This window comes from Lygodium microphyllum, chromosome 3 (assembly GCF_053477565.2).
Source record: "Lygodium microphyllum isolate KBCC chromosome 3, Lygodium_microphyllum_v1.1.10, whole genome shotgun sequence".
NCBI lineage: Eukaryota > Viridiplantae > Streptophyta > Polypodiopsida > Schizaeales > Lygodiaceae > Lygodium > Lygodium microphyllum.
This window is the reverse complement of record NC_141137.1, coordinates 107,160,601-107,186,135: the sequence shown is the minus strand read 5'-3', so window position 1 is coordinate 107,186,135 and position 25,535 is coordinate 107,160,601. Positions and strand designations below refer to the sequence as shown.

Genomic DNA, 25,535 nt, shown 5'->3' with positions numbered 1-25,535 from the left:
AGAAAGCTATAATATATGGTTATCTTAGAGAAGTCAATCTAATGGATGTGTGTGTGTTCTTAGAAGTGATTTTCATACGAGTTGGGAGGGGAGAAGGCCACTCATCAGTTTGACTTACCTTGTACGTGTGCATCAAGTTTGCATCTATTTCTAATTTCATTGCATGGGATGTGTATGATAACAAGGAACACTGTGCCTATAGAAGACATAGTAGAAGAAGACGAAACAGGGAAGCTAGGTAGAAGTATATTCCATGCAAGTAGTTCCTATTGCACATGAAGGAGAATGTACCTAGTTATGAGCCATAGCATAGAGAGCCTCTGGAAAAGAGACTTCACAGCTTGTAGGGAGACGATTGAGGACATGCAAGACCTATTGAGAGAGCCGCTAATCTAAAATTGATTACACTTGGGCCACACTACTACACTGATGGGGCACGCACAAAGTTTTAATTTTCTTTCTTTTCAATCTAGAATATTTTTAATATCAAATCCTTTTAGTCTTTTCAATGTAATGTCAACTATGCCCAATGACTATAGCACCTAACTACATAAGTCCCAAAGTGGTCCATCTTAGCATGCTTTCACCCACCCACAAAAGGAAAAAGATGCTATTGCAATAGCGAAAATACTAGTAGATTGTTGCATGTTAGGCTAGACTTCTCAAACTTAGTCATAGAAGGGCTATTCGACCAATCATATTTACAACCAACTATATTCCCCTCTCAACTTAATAATATTTATAGGTAGCTAGATCAAAATGATCCATCCTCCCTAAAAGACAACTTTAGAGCCTCCAATTTAATGCATGGAAATTTTTGAGTCTTGAGCTTAATCATGGTGTACTCACCCTCGATTCCAAACACCTCCCTCATAATGGCTAAGATGACCTCAAATATATCCTCCCCAAAAACTAGCATGAACCTATAATTAGGATCTTGCAATGAGGAGTTGGTGCATGGATAGATACCTGTTGCTTATTAAGGATATGTAAGAACATAGAATGTCTTCTTAAAGGAGGGCCTAAAGAATGTAAAAGCAAGTACAAATGAAATTAGACTTAATAGTAAAACCAAACCCTAGGCAATGCAAAACATTGCCAAACTACATGAGAAGCCACGTTAAAATAAAGAATGTAGCTTACCAAAAGACATAAAATATTTGCCAAAAAGTGATACAATGTAAGATTATGATTTTGTAGTAGCCCCAAATTTATATGCATGAGTCAATCAAGATAGCACATCAAAGAAATAATATTGGTCATTAACATTACTATGATAAAGTGCCATTAATTGAGATTCAAAATATTGCAAAGCATCCAAAAATGCATTTCTCTTTTAATATAGTTTTTAAAAACAAAGATTGATTAATAAATATGCATTCCACATAGTAGGGGAGATATGGATCCCAAAAGGCCCTTTAACTCTCAAAGGTGCTCACTTTACTAAGCAAGAAGACTATAATGTGAATCAACATGAGAGGGGTTGGTGTGCACATTTTACCACTTCAATTCACACCTTTGGTCCACCATACCTAGTTTTTCTCAAAAGAGGAGAAGTGTTGTGGGAATAAGAATCTCAATTTTTAGTTTCAAAAAGCTTCTACCTTCTCTAGGTCTCCTTGTGGAATGCCGCATCTAAAGGAAAATGAGGGGAAGTTTGAATTTCTAATTGAAAGGAGTCCTTTTGGTTTCAAAAGAAGTTATTTATATCAATCCACTCAATCAAATTCACTATCATGTAAATGACAAGGGGGAAGTTTGAATTTGAAATTAAAATGAACCCTTTCAATTTCAAAAGAGTTAAAAAGACTCCCCCATCTATCTAACCTTAGGAATTTGATATGTAACCCTATCTCCCTCTCAACCATCGCTTTAAAGCTTTTAAAGTGAGTGAATACCTCACTTTTCTAACGTATAAAATAAATCCATAATTTTTAAGTATCATCATCATCGAAGGAGACATAAAACTTACATCCACTAATAGTTGCAATCTTTGTCGAACCCCACACATGAGAATGTATTAACTCAAATGGCTTCTTGTATGCATTATTTTTATGTGAAAATGCATGTGTTGCTTGCTTTTTAGATTGACTTGCTATATATACTTTATGCATCTCATCAACTCTAAATTTCGGTAAGCCATCCATCATATGTTTTGACTTCATATTTTCTAGATGCTACACATTTACATGACCAATCTACTTATCACACACATTTTCTATCTTAATAACAAATTTACTACACAACTCATAAACCATTTGCACATAAGTAATACATCCAAATATATTCAAGTGGGACATATTTGGATCTTTACCCGTAGGCTTTTCCTCATGTGTTATCATACCATGTACAACAACCGTAGATATCCTACTCATAATATATACATCACTGGTTAACTACTTCAGCCGAGTAGAAACAAAGTATGCTTCTTTTAGACATGAATGCACAAGCCACATGTGTGAATACTTGTTTTTTCACTCAATGACTTCATTTCATTATGGAGTATATCTACATGTAAACTATGTCCACATATCATTTTTCTACAAAATTTTAAAAAACTTAATGGAGTAGCATGCACCCTCTCTATCTAACCTCATTCATTTGATATGTAGTGCTTATCTCCTTCTTAACCAAATCTTTAAAGCTTTTAAAGTGACTAAAAACCTCACTTTTTTAATGCATTAAATAAACCCATACTTTTTTAGTATCATTGTTAATGGAGGAGATATAAAACTCGTATAGGACCCCACACATCAAAATGTATCGATTCAAGTGGCTTCTTATATATAAAAAATTTAATGTGAAAATACATCCCTTGCCATCTTTCTAAATTGGCATACTGCACATACTTTAGGCATCTTGTCAACTTAAAATCTGGTAAGCTATCCACAATCTATTTTGACTCAATATTTTTTAGATGCTACACATTTATATAACTAATCCTTATGTCAAATGTCAATATCGATCACAACACTTGAACCTTTTGTAGCCATAACAGCATTTGTTTCAAGTAGACTTACATCATGGGTAATAAATCTACCAATACACCTAACTTTGCAATCAAATTGCAACCATTTGTAAGGTCCTCAATATAACAACCATCAAATATGAACCAAACCTATAATTCCTATTCTACCATGTGATCAACAAAAAGCATGTCCTTAGTTATACTTGGTATATGTAGCACGTCAATCAAGTATTTTCTTTTACCATCCTAGATACTCAAAGGAACATTTTCAATATGTGAGTTATATCATCTCTTGTCTCCACATAGTCCAAAGACTCTGGATTGCACCTCTCTCTAAATTTCTCTTGATGAAAAGTCATGTGGTTAGAGGCACCTGAGTCTACATACCATATATTATTCTTAGTCTATGAATCATCAATAATTGTAGTATTCATGAAGTGCTACATGGCAAACAACTACTCACTTTTGTTATTACTTCTACTAATAAAAGCTTGCCGTCTCTTTTGCCATCTCTAATTTCGATCTTCTTTTTAAAATAGTTTTTGAAAATGTGATCTTTCTCACCACAATGATAGCACTCCCTCTGATCCTATTGTTTGTTAGAAGTTATAGCTTGACCTCTTTAGCTCTCTCTTTCTTGGGATTGTGTTGTGCATCATAACTTTGACCATAACCACTATCTTGGCCTTAGGTGTCATCTTTATCCCTACTAGTAGAGTAAAATATCCGCTCAGATTTGTTCTTGCTTTGAGAAGAAGAGAAACCAATATTCTTCTCCCTAAATATTAACATAGAAATCAAATCTAAAAAATCATATATAAGTTAAAGCTCTTATATTCATCTCCAAGGCCATGTAGATATAAATGCACAACATCAACATCACCAATTATTACATTGATAGACCCAATATTTTTCACAATCAATCTTTAATGCATAATCAATTATGCATAGATCCCCTCTTCAACTCTAACTTGGATTTTAGCTTTCTGGCCTTTGTTTGTACTTCAAATAGTCTTACTAGATTATTCTTCCATGTAGTGGCGAAATTTCAAATTCCTACAAATAGTCCCTTAAGCTATTTGCACTACTCATCGACAATCAATACCTTACTTTATGTCTACTCCCAATCTTTCTTAGCCTTTACTTGTTTTGTAGTAGCATTTCTAAGAGAAACTTGGGGTACCACTGCATTATCTCCTTCTATTAGTTCAAAACACCTTTTTCTTCAAGAAATTTGTCATCCTAAACTTCCATGCAAAATAATTAATCTTAGGAAACTTCACACCAATAATCTGTTTGAAATTTTCAAACATTTTGGCAAACCAAGAAACCTTATTAAAAAACTACAATCTACAAGCAATACAATATAGTAAGCCAATACCATGTGCACTATAACCAAGCATGCAATCTTATACAAAATGTGACTATGCAAAAATAACTATAACTTGCTATCTATATGCAAATACAATTTGTGTCTATAATCTAGCAAATACTTGAAACTTTACATATTCAAAATATGTAGTATTTCCACATGCAAAACTTCGGAGTCCCCCTTACAATGCCTGTATTCCAAAGCAAATTGAACAAGATAGAAGGGCTTCTTACATGTTGCTTGCTTGCTTTCTTCCTTACTATATTCCTTCAATTTAGCCTTCAATCAGGCTTTGTGTAGCTCTGGGATAACTCTAACACATAGGCTCAAATATTCTTCTTCTTCTACACAAGATTTAGTCTACAACATGATAAAGGACTAACATAAAAGCACTAAGACATGTGAACATATGGCATGAGAAAAAAAAAGGGAGCAATATAGATTGAGGTTGAATGATGAGCTCTCAAGGTGGTCACATGCATAAGTGCATGCCCTTCTATAAGGACCTCTTTTGAGAGCAATAGCTGACGAGGACAAAGTAATCAAAGAAAGACAAGCACAAAGGTTTTCGGAGAAAGAAAGAGTGTAACAAAAAATTAAAATGATAGCCCAAGGCTTATAAGAGACAAGGCTAGAAGTTAAGAGCCTTGATGCATGCAATAATACTAGAGAAAGCTACAACGAAATAACAAGTGCAAAACTTCAAGAATTCTCATCACAAGAACTAGAGAAAAGTACTAGGCTACAAATCAAACTTTAAGAGGTAGTGCACTCAAGGAAACAACTTGTTCTAGTCCTCAAGGGACCTTAGAGTACCATCAGGGATGCCCAATCATCCACATCACTACGAGAAGAGATCCATCAACTACAAAATTAGAGGAATGGCCTTATTTACAAAACTCTCTTGGACTTAGTGATGATGTTGAATAAAAGAGGTCCAATAAGAGAGTAAGAAAAGGTCACTAGCAATCTCATGGCTATCCAAACAATAACTCTTTCACAAAGCCATCAACACTATTACAACTCTATAGTAGATTTAGATTATGATATTGAGAGCTTACAGGTCAAATTGCAAACAATGCCAATTGTTCTCAACCAAGTCTCAATCATAACTTTGAAAACATTATCCCAAGAGCTGTATATAACTATGCCAGAGAACATATGATTCTCAATTTTAGGATGATAAGTAAAAATAGGTGAGAGATCAAGGAGATGGGGTACATAGTCCTAATCTCACATTCTAACTATCCATAATCCTTTGATGTAGTAGAAAAGGTATCAATCAAACTTCCCAGAGTAGCCTTATCACTTGCTATCTATCATGGTACTTTGGAGGGTGAGCTACTAATGGCTCAAACCACTAATAAAGAATCACTAGCTCCCATGAATCCAAATCTTGAACTATCAAAAGCACCTCGAGAAACCATCTAATGGTAATGATTATTCATCTCAACAACACAATCCTGCCTCCCCAACTAGACCCAAAAACATTCAAATATCTCATCAAGATGTTAAAGTTAGATACCCAATTTGTCTCTGAAGTTCCATTCGAATTGCCTATATCAAAAGTTGATGATGACAACCTAGAGTATTATATTGAGGAACTTGTAAGTTTGCAAGTTGGACATGACACCCAATCATGTTGCCTTTGTGATCTACAAGATCTTAGAAGAATGCTTCCTATCCTCATTGTCAATCACCACTTGAGAAATAAACCTTTATAGTTGGGAAATGGTTGTGTGGAATAGATGGAGCAACCTTTGTCCATCATGTAGATCTAGTTGAGCTTAGGGAGAAAAGTTTGCAGAGGAAGCCTTTGTAGCTTTCCATTCCTCTCATAAACATGCCTAATGGCACAACCATCTCCCAAAGCATACCTGGGAAGAAGCAAGCTTGATTTTTTTCTTAAAAGTACATAGAGCAACATATTCACCTTAGAATAGGAACATACACCTTCACTCCACCTAAGGGTTCTCAAATTAGAGATTCTTGGTGGCCTCAATTGATCAACTCCATCTCTAACCCCCTGGTCCTTTTCCACTTCATAGGCACATAAAAGGGAGGGCATCTTGGGCTTCCTTAATGGACTTGTCATCTTAGAACCCACTGCACTACCTCCTAATTATCTCACCAATCGGGTCTCAAGTGTGGGCCATATACCTAATCACACCCACCCACCTATGTCCACAATAAAATTAGGCACACCCCTTAGGAATTACACACATATCCTTGTAGATGCACTCAGAATATGGTGGGCTATCAATACTAGATCCATCTAAGGATATTGAAGTCCACTTGGGTGAACGTTTTGGACCTCCAACACTTGTTGAGAGACTAACACATAACAAGGGTAATGTTAACTTATTTCAACTCATGAAGAGCTTAGCTAAAGATTATTAGTGGGTAAAAGAAGAACAAAGATTGAGGGTGCCACCCCAAAAGATGCCCTATGTATATAATATATAAAAGTAAATAGAGAGCTCATTCGTATTCACTACAAATGTGTTTTTCCATCTTTCTTTGTTATGTACTTGAATTTCCTATCTAAGATATTTAGCTAATGAGGTAGCCTTTGCATTCTCCAATGTGATGGAGTAGTCAAAGGTACATCTATAAAACCAATTGAATATTTCTACAAGGTAGCTACTCTTGACGCAACCATCTCCATCACAAGTGTTCTTGAAATATGCTCCATGAACTTGATAATGAGACTGCTCCATGCCTTGGTGCTCTACACAACATGGTGGGCCTTATTTGAGTAGTTAGATTAGGTAGTTTTTCTCTGAAAATAGAAAAAATGTAAAAAGAAGGATCTAAGAAGCCCCAATCACCCTAAGCCCACTACAATGTGTGAATTACCAAGATGACTACCGTCTTGGCAACTCATGTGCTATAGTAAGCATGGGGTGCCTAGGGCTTCTTGGGCCTTTTTTTGCATTTTTTCTCAATTTGAGCAAGACTATCTTATCTAGGTACTCAAACTATTTTTTAACTTTTTTTTAAAATTATGCTCATATCTCATTGCTTAGATATGCACACACTGAATTTTTCGACCAATGCAGGGGAAGAGAAAGCAAATTATTTTTAAAATCCAAGACATTTACTAAGATTGGATGGGAATACATTGAGCTACTTTAGTAACCAACTTACGGTCCTAATTAACCGTAGTATTTTTTTATTATCATTGCACTTTAATATATCAAATTGAATTTAATAACTACACCATCATAAGTAAATATAATGTGAGATATTTGATATTGAATTAAAAGCAAAGATTTTTTTTATTACATGCTAAAGTATACAAAGGTGCTTCCACTGTAGTGGAAACTATAAAAACTCTAAACACCTAGCATCACTAATTTTTCTCCCCCCTTAACCTTCCAACTAGCTGCATGCCTCTCTAAATGATAGTGGCTTGCTTAACATAAATTTTGCACAAATACACATGCTCAAAAAAGTAAATGAGATAGCCTTTTCAAGCTTCTTAGATAGCCTTCGATGCTAGTCGTTGCATGCAAATTGATCTACATAACACCAAAGGATCACCTATACTATATGTGCAAAGGGCACTTTTCTAGTCAACTGCTTTATGCTCTTATGGTACTTGCGTATTTCCCTAAGTGCTACCAAGTAATAATTATTTATCCTCTTTAGCCTTTATCCTGGGACTCAGTCAGTTGGACCGCGCTATGTTTCATTGTCATGTACATGTTTGGGATGAGGTTGGGATTGCTCATTTAGGTTTGATTCTAGAGCAATGATGAGGGCTAGTTGACAAGAACAAGTACAAGAAGGAAGTGATCTAGGTCTCTTGACTTGTAGATTGAGGTGTCACATGTGACCCTTGTCACCCATTAAGTGTCCCTCAATCACAATTACACTTGCCTCACACTATCTATCTCACTCTTGGGCTTGTTTAGTATTGTTGTCCCCTTCCTTTCTCTCTTCAATTCCACTATTGTTGTGACCCTAACTAATATTGTTGCCCTCACCATCATTATTGCCACCTTCATTATTAGTAGAGGTGTTTCCCTCCTCTCTCATATCCTTGTAGTTGTTAGTATCATTTTCAAAAGAGTCTTCTTGTTCACGAGCTCTTTTTAAAATCTCCCAGGCTAATTGAGGGCGGGTCTTCAAAACTTTGGATCGAAGAGGGAAGGGAGGAATGCTGGCCTCGTCATACACCATGCTACATGTGTACTTGCTACAAATGCATTTTGCCACCTTTCTTTGTTATGTACTTGAATTCTCTACCTGATAGATCTACCCAACACAATAGCCTTTGCATTCTCCAATGTAATGGAGCAGTTGAAGGTATATTTGTAAAACCATTTAAACATTTCTACAAGGTAGCTAGTCTTGATGTGACCATCTCCATGGCAAGTGTTCTTGAAATATGCACCATGAGCCTAATATTGAGACTTCTCCATACCTTGGGTACTCCATATTTCCAAAGACACATACTTCTCCAAGAAATGTAATTTATAAGCATATAATACATGCTACAAAAGTATGGGTCATTGTAATTAGATTTGGCATGTCAAATTATCCAAATTAAAAAGAACACATACGTAGAAAAGTTAAAAAGTTACCATGTAGTGGGTAATATTGGTTTCTCCAAATTCATTAATTATTAACTTTGTAAAATTGTCAACTACTTTATGGAATTCAACTTGAGTGGAACAATTTGTTGATCCTTTTAGCATTATACACACTAGTTTATTGGAAGAATACAAAAATTTGGCACAAGTATTCTTAAGATTAAGATCTCTTTCCAAATCGGTATTGCATTTGCACAAATCTTTTCATAGTTTCAAATTACCTTTGATGGCTTGCCAATCATATTGCTCAAAAATCTCTTCGTCATCATCCCACTCCTTTTGTATCTTAACTTTGCCTCCATGTACAGCTAATGAATTTAATTAGCTCTTCGATTTTCTTAATAAACGCTTCACATCTAGAGGAAGGCTTCATGGTGTATATACAATTGATATACAACTTCAAAAGCTTGTCAAATATGTGCATGATGCAATGCACAGTGCAAAAGTGGACATTCTCAATGTCAATTGGAAATAGTGAATCAAGATAGTCTACTAATGGGATATTACTAACCTCAATGCTTGCACATGTCTCTTTTGTGCTCTACTATTCATTGATAGCTACAACATTGGTAATAATAGACATTTTCTTTCTTTGTCGCCCATAAGAGTTTGCTTTCTTCTTTGTAACTTCATTTCTAGAATGTTCTTATCCTTCTAATTGCTTTCTACTTACCCATCTTTATCTTTAAGCAAGAATGTGCTCCTCTTATTCTACAAGAGGTTTTTTTATCTCTTCCAACCTTGCAATGGGGGATTCTTTTGAGAACTAGCTACCAAGGCATAAGTGTTGTAGCAATAGAAGTATCCACTTTTTGAACCTTTGTGTCTTGGAGCATAGGCAAAATACTTAATTGTAGAATACTTTTCAATCCATATGTCTCTATTTACAAGTTTATGGGAATATCCTAAATATCTAGACAAAGTTTTGAGAACAAATATTGGCATTGTTGGGTTGTCAAAATAGTTTGTATTGTAAATCTTCATAATGTTTGAATCAAGCTTAGGAAGATAATGTCGAGGATAAAGTCCTACCCAAATGTGGTTGATGTGCTACCAAAACCAGTTAAGAAGCCATCATCACCATTAAAAAGTGACCAATTAGTAATTTTTGGAGCTTTTGAGTTCTTGATGGAGACTCATATCCTACATTAACTTCTTCTCCAACATAGATGTCCTCCCCAATGTCAAGATTCGAGTAATTTTTGGAGCCCTGTGAATTTTAGTGGGGACTCATCTCATACAATGACTTCTTTTCCAACATAGATGTCTTGCCCAATGTCGAGATCTAAAGGCTTTGCAAGCATTGCTCTTGTCTCCTCTCCAATTTCTAAACCTTCTTAATAAGCTAGAATCTCCTCTCTAATGTTTATGTCTTCAAGCTCTATAAAATCACGAACCTAATGTTCACTTGATTGGTCTCCATTTATAGTGAAAAAAGTATGACAAATAAACCTTTAAGAAACATTGCAATAAGAATATAAAATCATTTAAACAATTATATGACAATAGTTTATCATCATTTTCATGCATTATTAAACCAAAATATCAACACCAACACTTTTGCTCATTTAAAATATCTAAAAGGACTCTTCTAAATGCAACTTTTAGAAAATGGGATTGTACTCTAAAGAGTCTTTAAAGGTTGTGCTTCTAACTTTAATGATCTAGAAGAAGAGTCATGACTTTAATGATCTAGAAGAAGAGTCATGGACATACTTTAAAAGGGAGTCTTTAGAAATTGGGATTATACTCTAAACAATCTTTAAATATTGTGCTTTTCATAATCTAGAAGAAGAGTCATAGACATATTCTAAAGGGAGTCACGAGAAGATCTTGAAGAAGAGTTATGGACATTCAAGATCTTGGAGAGTAGATGTAAGTAGGTATGAGATCTTTTAATTTCTCAAGATTTACATCTTCTCTCTTGTGCTATGCTTTGACTAAAGGATCACGGCACACGAATCATAGCACACACACAACACGGTCATGGCCATAACAACTCTAAAAGGAGGGTGACAACATGGCCAATGAAACAACTCAAACCCTACGACATGTGGATGGCCCTTCAAATGACCTCAGATGTCATCCCTATGCACTATGGGGTCTAGGTAGGGGAGAATATGAGAAAGAAAGTGAGAACATCATAACTACCTAGGTGAGCATTTTGAGCAAGTACAACACCACTTGAGTAATTGCAAGCCAACCCCATAGGTCTACCTATACAGTGAAGTCTTATATGTCCAACATCAATAAGGTGACTCCATTAAGTAGTCCATTGTTGTGGCCCCTACTCTATTGTTTGAATGAGTGCATCTAAATATTGTTAGGAATATAGAGGATTGAAAATTCATAGAGTATAGGTGCTACCTAAGGCAAGAGAGTGTCTCTCATAATCATATCTATTGTCATGTGTATACAAAATATTCTCTTGCAGTGGCATATTTAATGAGCCTATAAGTATATTGTAACATGCATAGCTTGAAGCCTATGAATACTTACACTAATTCAAACAAGGAGCACAACATGGCCAAAACAACCTAGACTCTATAGTGCATGTGGAAAGATTTTGACAACTTCAGATTCCATCCCTACATGTTGTAGAGTCTAGGTACAAAAGAGAGAGAGAGAGAGAGAGAGAGAGAGAGAGAGAGAGAGAGAGAGAGAGTTTCATCACATACCTAGGTTTGGATTATATAGGAGACTCAACAAATAATATAGTAATAGACTTGGTTGATGTAGCAAAATTGAAGTAAAAAATGCTTATAAAGATAACCTTAAGATCCAACACAAGTATTCCTTCGAGTACCATTGTCAACATAGTGGACTATTGGAGAATACCAATTGTGAGATGGTAAAGATCCTCATCCAATAAGTCGTAAAATGTGAAACAAACAATTAAACAATTGAATCACTAAATTAAGATTCCGTATATGTATATGAATATTAGAGTGTTGTTTCCACTTGCAATTAATGGAGGTGGTAGGTTAGAGAATGTAGAGAGCCTATAAAGGACCAAAATATGGACAATAAGTAGAAGTACCAATAAACATGCATCACTGTTGAGAGTAATGATAAAAAAGGATAGCTAGTTTCCTAGCTGAATGAGTGTTATTACACAATGCTTTATGTTTCTAAGTCCTTGTTGTCTTCTTCATTATCCTAATATGGTTACTATCGCCATAGATTACTCATGCTGTAGATTTTGAAATGTTGAGAGCTACCTAACCAATATGATTACTACTTATTTCCAACCAACGACATCTTTTAAGGTGCCCTCTAGGGATACTAAAGATCAAATTGTGGATACTTATTAAATAAGGAAGTAACAAGGATTATGGAACACAAAACATTAGATAGTAGCAGGACTATCATTCCTCTAGAAAGCATACTATCTATCCTAGCATATTGTTGTCATCGCCACTTAACCTTTTAGATTGAATGAGACCAAGAATTGCTTGACCAACCTATAAGTACTTAGTATTAGACACTTGTGTTTGTTGAGAATCATGCATGGCTTTTGAAAGTACTGAAGGATCATATTTTTCCTACACCAAATACCATATCGCATGGCTAGGATGGGGCAAATAGGGTCCAATGGAGTCCTTTTTATCTTAGAGAAATATTTTGCAAGTAAAGAAAATTTAAGTGAATGCACCAAGAAAGAAGATAAATAATTGAATGTTTTCAAGGTCTTACAACCATATCGGTTTAGAGATTTTTGGGTATAAAACTATTACTCTTATGGGTAGTAACATGATGATAAGAATCTCCACCTCTTTGACACATATTTTTTATTCATAAGCATGCTATTCAATACTTCTTAAAGCATAAACTAGCCAATCTCACCTAAATTCATAAAAAATTTTGAGATAATTTTGACTTCAATAAGTAAAGACAATGGAAACTTTCAAATAAGTCCTATATACTTTTTCATGCTAGATTTTTCCTAATCAAAAAGTGGTAACACAACTAAAACATCTTCAGCCTTACAACACACATGAGGCTATTTTGATGACTCAGGATTCCATCCTTATTCACCATAGGGTCCGAGTGGGGAAGAATGAGAATGTGTGTGTGTGTGTGTGTGTGTGTGTGTGTGTGTGTGTGTGTGTGTGTGTGTGTGTGTGTGTGTGTGTGTGTGTGTGTGTGTGTGTGTGAACTTCATTAAATACCCAAGCTTGGATGATATCGTAGACTAGACTTAGATGATATAGTAGTAGACTTGGATGTAGTAGACTAGAACTTTATCACAATAAAAGAATACGACCAAACTTGGAGAAAAAATAGTTTCATGTAATAAACTTTAAGATGCAAGACAAACACTAGTGGAAATAAAATAATTCTTCACGAAAAAAATATTGGATATTTGACCACTTTAAGGCCATAAATAAGCTCAAAAGGCATGTTCCAATTGCTTTGAGTACAAATATGATCCCATCCTGAGCTTTGGAACAAAAGTTACTTCCCTTTTTATGATGCAATTTATCTAAACCCTATAATACACATAGGACCAATCTGACCACTTTCATTCCAGAGCTCGAAATGGGATCATGTTTGTATTGTGGAATGGGATTATTCTAGAGCTAGAAATGGAGTCATGTCAAATTAGTCTTCTGCACACCATATGATAAGAGTCCAATTGTGTCACAAAAAGGGTCGTAACTTTCATTCTAAAGCTCAAAATGAGATCATATTTATACTAAAAATGGCCAAAATTACTCTTTAAGCTCATCTATGACCTCAAAATTATCAAACTTTCACCCAAAAAATATGGATTAAGAATAATCTTATTTTTACTAGTGTCTACCTTGTATCTCAAGTTTTGGCTCATGATACTATTTTACTTCTACTAGTGTCTACCTTGCATCTCAAATTTTGGCTCATAATATTATCTTTTTCTTTAAGTAATTAGTGTTATTATATTTCTAATATATTATAATATTATCTCAAACAATTATCCTTTTCTCCAAACTAATTAGTGTCATTTGTATATAAAGAAAATTAAAGTTGATACAAAAACCTCATATAATCCTAACATAAATTATAATTATATTGAATAAAAAAACTATCAATAAAGAAAATTTTCCAAGTGAAGTTTTTTTCTTCATTTATTAAGTTAGAACAAATCTAGTGCTTTAACAATATTAACAAAATCTTCAATATACCTTGCAATATATAGTATGCCATCATGTTTAACAATTAGTAGTAATATTTGGCATAAATATTTTATAGTTGAAATCCATATATTGGAGGTTTCATTGTAAGTACTACTTATTGTTAAGATTCGATATTAATATATCTAATGGACATGTGATGCTAAGATTTTATATATGTACTATATATTTATCATATTTGCTACCTAAGATTGTTTTATTTGATCTCGTATATAACATTAACAATTACATCAATATACAATGGAAGGCCTTTAAATATCCCAAATATTTTCTAAAATGTTATTTTACATCTTAACATATTGTAAATTTCATGTTAGTTTCAAGCCTAATTTTTGCTAATCTATCCTATGTATAGATGTTTTTCTCATTTATGTACAAATGCAAGTATCAAAGAGAAAAAACATAACTATAACTATATTATTTGGTCATGTAGACTCTAGAAGATCCAAATATTAAAGAGGAGATAAGAGTTCATGTAGTGCATGAACTCTCAAAGAACCAAAATATAAATGATAGTTACAAAAGTTTCAAAGCTTTCTCAAACAAAATTTATTACACTTGTGACATCTTTCAATATTAAAACCTTATCATGAGGATTAAAGTTTTTAATTAAATATCACACACACACACAAAAATAAAATTTATTAATAAATAAGTTTAATTCTTTGGATAGCCTAATCTTGGTTGTCCATGAAGCTCCCTTCAAGGTATTGCATATCTCTAATTCACGTAAATGTGGTTAATAACTTTTTTCAAGGAGATCTCAATAAAATTTTAAATAGGTTTCAAAAGGAGTGTATACTACACAAAAGAAGTCCCATTTAGAAAGGGATTAAAAAATAACGTTGTACTCCAAGTTTCTCACCATTTGGACAAGAATGGAGAATAATAACAAAGGTTTTCTAAAAGTAAAGTTATACTTATAATGAATATGATGATTATAAGTAATATATCTAGTTGTTGGAATTTTATTTTCATTATTTTTATCATCCATGCTATCATTTATGACTCTTATGGCATTAATAAAGTACCTTTTATTAAATCTTCATGGGTTGAAAGCTTGGATATGTCTATTGTCGAGCATATCCCAATTTTAAAGTGAACTAAGATTGAGTATAAAAAGTTCTTTCAATCTTCCATACATTGTGCCTTTGTTGAAAAAATACGTATTATAGAGTAAAAAATCAATTCTTTTTTAAAAAGATGAATAAATGATAGCCATGGTAAATAACATAGCTAATTTCTACATGCATGATGCTTAATATACTTGTAAATGACTTCAATGTTTGCCACTCCATACTTGTTAGCATGACTATATCTGCACAAAGTTCATACAGTTAGATGTAAAAAAAATTAAACTAATAATAATACAAATAAGTGATGCAATTATTACCTTACAAGATCCAACACAATTATTATCTTACAATAAGATGAAAATTACTATGAATCAAATATACTAGATAAAAAATCTTTTATAGAATATATCTGTTAACTTTTTACATATATGTTTTCATCATGTAATATAAAGCTAAGAATCCATCCTTTCTTGTGAAAGTTGCATTATCTTTATTCTGTTTATTGATCTTATGAGGATGTTTGTAAGAGGAGATTATTCTTGTCCCATTGTGGATCTTGTAGGTTGTTGGATTGTATACATCATTCCATATTGTATTTTGACTTATGTATATCCATATAAAGCTATATGGTTTCCTATAATAAGCCATGACAAATTTCTGAGATACTGACAAGAAAAGAGTCATATACTAAAACAATATTTCTTGAAATATAAATTTTGTTACCTTACAATAAGGTCAAAAATATTACCGCGTATAAGGCACCAAGTGAAGATCCTTTGTAAATTACATGTGTTGAATGTTTGCATGTCATTTTTAATTCTACAAAACTTGAATTCCAAAATTCATACTTTGTAGTGAAATCTCACATTTTTTCTTTTCTATTTAAACTTGTGAACTTTACACAAGAAAAGTTTTGTTATCCAATGGTGAAGCTTGTAGGTTATTTGATACTAGATATCATTATCTCTTGCATTGTAGCATTACATGCTTGTATAGAGTTAAATAGTTGCCAAGAAAAAGTTAAAAGTCTCAAGTATTAATGAGAAAAAAAAAGTATCAAGTATTAATGAGAAATGATGTTAGAATAGAGTTGAAAAGAAATGAGAGTTACGAGACGAATGCATGCAAAAAGGACACAAATTACAAGAAATTTTAAACTATCTCAAACTAAGATTTTATTTATTTATTTATTTACTTATGAGGTGACTTAAGAATCCTACTTTTCAAAAAAACATATCAATGTGCTTAAAGCAAAAAAAAGGTAACTCGAACAACATCATCATCAAGGTTAGGTCATTTGGCTAGAATTGTCTCAAACATATATTTGACCACACATAGCAATGTCCCATTAGCCTATTTACTAAACTCATCATTAGTGAACACTAATTAAAGGCCCATTTTCCCTTAAAATTGGCCCTAAGGTCTAGGGGACAAAAAGGCATGCAATAATGACCATCCTTGAGGGACTAATCCAAGTTTAAGATTCTGAAATTAGTTTCTTATGAGGCCCTTTTGGAATCTATATTCCCCTAATGTAAGGAGACTACTACTTAACATGGGTCGAGTAAGGTCATTGAATGATTATATACCCAATCTTTTATATATAAAAATTCTCAACAACTCAAATGTTTTACTAATTTGAAAGCATATAGCTAACGCACTACTCACAACAATGGGTGTCACAACCAAAACCAAAAAGCAAGTCAAGATTCTCTTGATAGCCAAATAGCTAGATAAATATAGAGCAAAAGATGACCCTACAACTTCATAGAGTAGTTTGAGCAAGTGTGTGAGCAAACAACCTCACTACTAACTCAAAAAGGGCACAAGCTTTCAATCTTTGTCTAGGTGAAAAGTGAATTCATGGATTTGGATACAAGTGAGAAGTCACAATATTTCACCTTAAAATACCTCTTCATAATGCGATTTGCAAAAGTATAGGGATAACCTCATTACATGGCTTATGAATATTGAATAATGAGAGGGAGAGAATATGAGACTCTATCTCAAAGATCCAAAGTCTATTCAAGAGGGTCCCACTAGAGAGAGACCCAAAGCCAACAAGCCATCACAAAGGCTTTTGTCAAGGGTATCACGACAAAATAATTTACAAGGCAATGGTTAATATCTCCACACTAGATAAGATGCGCTTAAAAAAAAGATAGGAGTCAATATATCTTGCTCTTCTATTACAAGAGGATCCATAATAGAGAAGAAGAAATCTAAGAAAAGGAGGAAGTGTGCTAAAGCTAAAGTCATCACAAAAAGTGAAGGACTCACCACTCTACCAATGAAGATAGTCACATCCAATGCAATCACATGATCATGCAATGAGAAGCCATTCATAAACACATGCAATGAGAAGCCATTCATAAACAATCAACGCCATCCTATCTACATGTAAACAACCAAGCTAAGCTTACAAAAAAAAAAATATTCATAAATATTCTAACAAAATAATTTTCCCTTCTTGATTAGACTGGGATAAAACACTCATAGCAGTACGATAAGCTTACAAAATAGTATGTAAAACAACTATAGGCAACACCCCAATTACGTTGACTTATAGAACCGACGTCATAATGCCAATAGAGTTCATAATCCCTAGGCTGTGCATAGTAGCACAAGAACAATAGGAGGGAAACAAGGCTTCGACAAACTGCTTGGTGAACCACACTCTCTCTAACTTAAACTCGTCTATTAGCAACACATGCTTTGATTGTTGAAAGGACCTAGCACAAGGATTAGTTTGACAAGAAAGTACAATAAAGGATATTTGACAAAGGAGAGTTTTCTTATACTCATTCAAAGGACATAAATAGAGAATTAATTTCAAAGGCCTAAGACTCTATCTAGTTTCAATGACAACACGATAAAGAAATATTACGCCCCATGTTACTAACACAAGTTACTAATAAAGGATAACACCAATGCAATCAACATAGTAATCATGATTAAGAAGACTTTATATAAGCATCATGAACCACATACACACACCACAAACTCATTCAAGTCCTTCATGTTATCTTGTTCACCTTGATGATGATAAACATGTTCTATTCTCAAGATATCAAGGCCCCAAGTCATGCACCAACCATAGTCTAGAATCAACTCAAAAAAGTCAAACTAGATCTTTGTGGTTCCACCAAAAGCCCTACTAGCCATGGGAGAAAACCCTCAAAATCTTCTCTACAAAAGCATAATGCTAAAACGATTCAGATTCTTCTTGCCAAAATTCAAGCTTCCTTGGTATAGCTTTGGCAAGTAGTAGCCTAAATGCTGATAATAAACATCTTATTCTACCAATATACCTCAAGTTTAGATTGACTACCACCAAGGAAGTCAATGAAGACATATTTATAGATGAAAGCTCTAACTTCAACACTTTTCCTTACCGTTTTTGACTCAAGTGGATCAGCCCACCACTGGTTGTGCTTACGACTAACATGAAGCTCCACCCTTGTGATGGCAAGTCCTTTCTCCTAGGAAAGTGTAAGATCATGATGATGGTGGAAACAAAAAGCATCCCCATGCTATTTTATGTTCTTCCAACTAAAGAGATGCAAAGGCACTACAAGCAGTAGTCACAAAAATTCAAGACCAAGCTGAGATAATAGAGCTTAAGCAAAAAAGTGACTCACAAATCCATTTCATGTGAAAATGGTACGAGCATAGGATTGAGATTGCTTGTGATGGAAGTCAACTCATGTCAAAGGATGAGGAACAATAAGCTATCAAGACACTCCAATTTGGCCCACTCACCCTAGTATGATCTTCTTTAGACCTTTCATTCTCATAAGGAACTTGGTCTATCTACTAAAGCTTGAACATCACCCCCTCTTGGACAATGTTTTGTTTGAGAAGGAGCTTCACATAACTAGTTCAATGGATGCTCATCATTGATTGACACTCACATATCTCTATCTAGTAGCATGCAAATGTTCAATCTAGAACTCCTCACAAAATTACAATGCAATCCACAATTATACCACTGGTGGCTTTTTAAAAGTTGAATCCCGAAAACCTTATGGATAAATCAATTTTCTTACCATTATGTACAAACAACAATCCTCGTTCTTTTAAAATGTTATGCACACACCAAACAAGATAATGTAAATGTTTCCACACTGTAAAGCTAGAAGGCTCTGCAAATGGTTTTAATGGGGAACAAAATATATACACTCACTTATTGGGATCAATTAAAGGCAAAAATATGATCACCATTTACTTGGAAATCCTCATATCAAAATCCTGCATTTTTCTAGACAACAGGACAAGGACCAACCTAAGGCTTAACCCCTATCAAGGATACCAGAAGACAAAATAAATTGGTATTTACAATAGAGTATCAATAAGAATTCAACATCATACCTAAAGTTGTGCCTCCTAACCAACCTAGATAAGGTAACAGAAAGCAAGGATATGAAAAAGGGATTGATACATCAATGTGGCCTCATCAAGTATACCTTTGTTGGCATGTGTGGAGGATTACATTAGAAATTTCATACCAAAATCCTAATCTACACTAATTGGATTCATAGTAGGCAATGAAAGAAGGACATCCCTTATGACACTCACAATCAATGACATGTGCTCTGGAAACTTAATAAAAGTATCACAAGACAAGGATAGCGACAACTATCTTGTTGTTCAACATCATCCCAAATGACGATTTGCAAATTGCAAAATAGGTCTTCCACATAATGTTTACTTATATTATACATAGTGCACAAGCCAATATAATTCCAAAGGGGCGAATGGAGGATATCATGACAAGAGGAATGGTAAAACAAAACCTACATGACCTAAACATGGATGGAGTGATTGAATCGATCATGATAGCCTACACCATAGTCCATAAGCAACCAAGTAAACAACTCACAAACATCAAGGCAAAGGCAAGAGTAAGTATATGCTACCACCCTAACTAGAGTCATTAGCACAACCATAAGTGCACCTAATACAACAATGTTTACTCCCAAAATCCCCTCCCCATTAGAATATCTAAGACCACTTGAAGTGAATGCATCCTCAAAAGACACAAAATCAATGAAAGGAGAACAAGAGAGCAAAAGACAAGACAATAAATGAAGGGAAGAATATACCAACTCCTTCTCAAAAGAGACAAATGAAGAAGAGAGAAAAAAGGGCAAAAATAAAAACACTCTTCACAAGTACAAGAAAGATGCCATTAGCATAGCAATAAAAGAATCTAAAAAGAAAATGCAATGAGAAGATATTGCAAACTCAAGGAGAAAAAAGATCTTATTACATCCATGTGACTATCCTAACAAGGAGACAAGCACACAAAGGATGAAATCATAGCACAAAAAGGTGAAGCAAAATTGGTCAGATGGGCAAAAAGCTCCAATTATAGTAGTAAGATTAGTGATGAATTTTATAAAATGCAGCAACTTATGAAAACTATATAGAGCATCCATACTCAAATCGCTTGAGCTAAGAAAAGAAAAGTTGGCAACTGAACTCACAACCACCTCACAAGGAGACCAACAATGACCCATCAAGTCAGCTCTAACTCACAAGAACAAGCCACAAGCCAAAAAACTCACACTTATAGCTAGAAGCTTAACCATACTAGAGCGTTTGTATGAGAAGCTCAGAAAAGTAGATTCAAGGAGCTAAAAGTTTAACTCGATCTTGCCATCGTAGCATTGATATAGTTGAAATTAGAAACTAGGTTCAAGTTCATATCATATATGCCTACCAAAGAAAGATTATTGAATCGCCTTTGTCACATGGGGTATAGTGACCAAAACTTGAAAGATGGGATTTTGGCCACCAATAACCTTAGAGCCTAGTGATACCCATTTATAGCCTGTAGTGACACGTTAGGCACGAAGATTGAGACAGTCAGTTGTTACATGCGGAGAGATAGAGTGTGAGAAAGAGAGCAATAGCAGAGAGTGAGCGCGTTTGTAGGTATAATGACGAGTGTGTACCTTTAGGTTTTTAGATAGATATATATGTGTAAGTACAAGTGCTAAGGGTGTCCTTCCACCTGAGGACATTTAAGGCATGAAAGCCTTTATTCCCAACAACCTCCCACCTAAAGGCAATGTGTCTTAAGAGTAGAAAAGAATCAGCTAAGTCTAGGTATGTACAAAGCTGAAATACATATATCTATCCAACTCCCATCATCTATCGGTAATGAGCAAACCGCTCTGCTGGAAGACCCTTCGTGAGAAGGTCTACAGGATTATCATCTGTATGCACTTTGACAAACTCAGTGCTCTTGCTCTCAAGTACATCTCTAATGAAGTGGTACTTCACCCTTTGTCTTTGCATGAAAGACAAGATTAAGTGCTAGCATGATAGCACTCTCACCATCACAATGGAGAACAGGTAACTCTGTGATGCCAAGCTCTCCCACCAGACGTGAAAGCCATAAAGCCTCCTTGAATGCCTCAGTGGCAGCCACATACTCTGCCTCTGTAGAAGACAATGCAACACACTTTTGTAGCTTGGAGATCCAAGAGACTGCTCCTCCTGTGAAAGTAAACACATACCCAGAAGTGGACTTTCTGCAGTCTGCATGACCAACATAGTCTGCATCTGTAAAGCCAACAACAAATGCCTTCTACTTTCCAAAGCAGATGCACAACTCCTTTGTGCCTTTCAGATATCTCATAATACATTTCACTGCATCCCAATGCTTCTTGCCAAGGGTCGCCATGTATCTACTAACCACTCCCGCCGCAAAGGCAATGTCAGGATATGCAACAACCATAGCATACATCAAACTGCCAACAGCTAAAGCATATGGTATTTTGGCCATTTCAACCTTCTCATCATCAGATGTAGGGCTGTCCTCTGCACTGAGTTTCACATATGGAGGCAATGGAACCCCAATCGTTTCCCCCCCCCCCCCCTCCATATTAAAACGCTACAAAACCTTGGGGATATACTCCTGTTGAGATAGATAGAGTAAGCCTTTTGATCTATCTCTAAGTATTCGCATACCAAGAATGTGATTTGCATTACCAAGATCCTTCATGTCAAAGCTGCCATGAAGACTTTGCTTCAGTGAATCCAAGACATGAGTATCCCTGCTAGCAATCAACATGTCATCAACATACAAAACCAAGATAATCAGGCTGCCATCTGCTGCCTTCTTGGTGTACAAGCACTGATCCACTTGATTTCTATGAAAGCCTTGGGACTCCATGAATGTATCAAACTTATGATACCATTCTCTTGGTGCTTGTTTCAGCCCATACAAGCTCCTTTTGAATTTACAAACCATCTTTTCTTTCCCTTTTTCCACAAACCCTTTAGGCTGCTGCATATATATGTCTTCATGCAAATCACCATGTAAAAATGTAGTCTTTACATCCATCTGTATGAGTTCTATATCTTCAATGCCCTCCAATTGCCTCTCTAGTCCGACTACCTTCTCCTCTTGAACTACTCTCCATTCTTGCCCTCTGCTCTTCTTCCTCTCTTCCATTGTTGGGATGGGTGCATTCTCTCTGTTGTCCTCCATGTGGTCATGGGAAGTCGCGCCTTGGCTTTTGGTATTATCGACACGAGAAAGCCACATTTCGCCTTCGGATTGTGGTCGTGTTGCGTCATGTCTTCAGATGTTAGCTGGTGTCGGGGTCAACACGACGTGGGGCATCACGACATGGGGCATCTTGGTACGATTTCTTTGGGGCATTGGATCTCCTCTCCTGCTTCCATGAGTGCTCCTTCACTCTGAGCAAGAGTTGCTCTGATACCAAGTGTGATGCACCTGCACTTGTTCACTCACTTAACATGGCACAAAAAGGTAACATAATATGTGAGAGCAAGGTATACTCTTGTATTATTCAATGAAAGAAGTGGTATAACATAGGCACATCCCAAGATTGAACCCTCTTGACGCCGCACATATAAGGGTTCACATTGGATACAGAAAATCACACATAGTGGAAACCAAGAAGAGCTCAGAGTCACTACTACTCCCTATATTGGTGTTTCTAGTAGCAACCCCATGGTATAGCTACAAAGCCCTTACTGGGGAGGGACACAAACAATATTGTAAAGTTGAACAATATTTTATGTGTATCAATGATTAGAGAGAGAGAAAGAGAGAGAGATTGTTTGTACACAAAGATGAGTCGAGTATTGAGTAAATTTGAGTTTTTTTCATTGTTATGATTTCTACTACAGAGAAGGAGCGAATAAAAAACAACACTAATCTCATGGCTCATCCACAAAGCCAAGCGACATGGATTGACAATTGAACTCACTAATTTTGACCTAGCACAACTGTTGTTTTCTAAGACACCACAAGCAATGAACAAACATGGGCTGGCTGAGCCCTCTTCCATGCAATAGCTGCCAAGGCAACAAAATCTTCATCATCACAGAGGCAAACCTCCAAAATGTAGTAGTCAAACAAACAACTTGTTGCTAAACATAGAAAACCTTAGAACACTGCAATAACTCAAAAAACCATAGCCAAAGAGACTCAATCTTCATGGATCAAATGGAGCTAATAAGAGCTACTCATAGTTGTCAGGTACGATACGGTACGGTACAATAAAATATGGTATTAAATGGTACCTTGAGATTTTGTAAGGTGCGGTACGATATTAGTACCAAAAAAAAAATAACTTGATTATTTTGGACTAAAGATAATAGAATAGATGTTTAAAGTCTAAATAGCAATGCTATGAGAGTATATAAGATGAATATTTAAGGGTAACATGCCGAAACCTCATGCCGCATGCTTAACGTGCACTGTTGTTACCTACAAGTTACAAGTACATATGTCATAGATGAGAGTGCATACATCATACATGAAGGATCATACAAATAGGAGTAGGCTTGAGAGAGGAGATTGAGAATTGAGAAAGAGAGAGGCTAGAGAGAGAGAGGGGGTGTCAAAGGCAAGAGAGAGAGAGAGAGAGAGAGAGAGAGAGAGAAAGAAATATGTAGGCTTGAGGGAGAGTGGCCAAAAAGGGCCAATTCTTTCATACTAAATCATATGAATACATATGGTACAGTACATAGATGGGAGTGGATATATCATACATGAAGGATCATACAAATAAGAGTAGACTTGAGAGAGAAGGTTGTGAGAGAGATACAAAGAGAGAGAGAGAGAGAGAGAGAAAGAGAGAGAGGCTTGAGAGAAAAAGAGGGTGTGAGAAGCTTGAGAAAGACTTGGGGAAGAGAGAAAGAAGAAAGAAGAAAAAAAAAAGAAATGAGAAAGAAAGAAAGTTATAGCCTTGAGGAAGAGTGGGCAAACAATGCCAGTTTTTTCGTACTAAATCGTACGAATATGTGCGGTACGGTACCATACGGATCATACCGTACAAATCAGTCCATACTATGTACAGAGACAACCCTGGAGCTACCCTGCACTCTTAAGTCAATCCACAAATCATAAAGAACCTACCACCTCAATGCATACTGCCACAAACTCCAATGCACACGTGAACCCCTGACAATAGCCACAACAATGGTATCCACACGAAATACCAATCTAAACGGTCCCACAACCCAAAAACATTCTAAGAACCACAACTAATCAAATCTATCATAACTAAAGCATAGAAGCCTGGCTCATCCACACTTGCCTAGGATCACATATGCGCAGATCAACTGTGCTACATGCTATAGGATAATAAGAGATGAGCTTGCTTGATTAGTCAAGGATGGGAGATATGTTACATAGGTTGCACAAGGGCCCAAATGCTAATATTGCTACTATCTAATGATTATAGGACACAGCATTCAGCATAGCGCATCAGGTGCACAACCACCTGCAAGAACTCAATCAACTTCGGAAATTCAGCCAAATGCATTTGCAACAAGCCTTGAAGGCAACCTCAACTGCAACCTGCACGCACAGCTCTCAAGTGCCTGATTTGACTTGACCAACTTTAGAGGTTTAATCGCAAACAATTACTTTCTAAAACAACCAAAACAAGTAAACTCCCCCCGACCAAGACAAGATGAGGTAAAGAAAGCAGGAATAGGCATCTTCAACAGTGAGAAATCATGGAAACAATAACACACTAACACCATCAAAAGCTTATGGGTAGATTGAGGTGAAGACCATTTTCCCCAACCACACCCCCCTTCTAAATAACACTCTTAACTTCTCACATAAAACCAGAAAGGAGGGAGATAGACTACCTCATTGAGCAACAGCAAACCAAGCTGTTCATCATAATAGTGCCAATGAGTAGGATCCACTTTTATCAAATCTTTAAAGAGCTGCTTTATTTCGTCCATGTGCTGCATCTGACCACACACGGAACTGCTAACAGTGTCATATGCGATAAGCAATCTCGCCAATGTTAACTTTGCCCACTTGCTGCAAGACAGCAC

The 25,535-nt window shown here is 35.5% G+C and overlaps 1 protein-coding gene across 7 annotated transcripts in view; it reads right to left on the bottom strand.

Annotated features, from left to right (window-relative positions):
* The window catches only part of LOC148038722 (geranylgeranyl transferase type-2 subunit alpha 1-like), a 64,228-nt gene that overhangs the window by 12,729 nt on the left and 25,964 nt on the right, over window positions 1-25,535 (bottom strand). Inside the window, exons 6-7 of one of the 7 annotated variants that reach the window (XM_087674528.1) lie at window positions 25,341-25,521; window positions 9,664-10,338 (exon numbers count right to left, since the gene is read on the bottom strand). In XM_087674528.1, the coding sequence (XP_087530654.1) occupies window positions 10,279-10,338; window positions 25,341-25,521 (241 nt within the window). In that variant the 3' untranslated portion in view covers window positions 9,664-10,278. The other 6 variants (XM_087674536.1, XM_087674543.1, XM_087674527.1 and 3 more) reach the window with 6 other exon arrangements.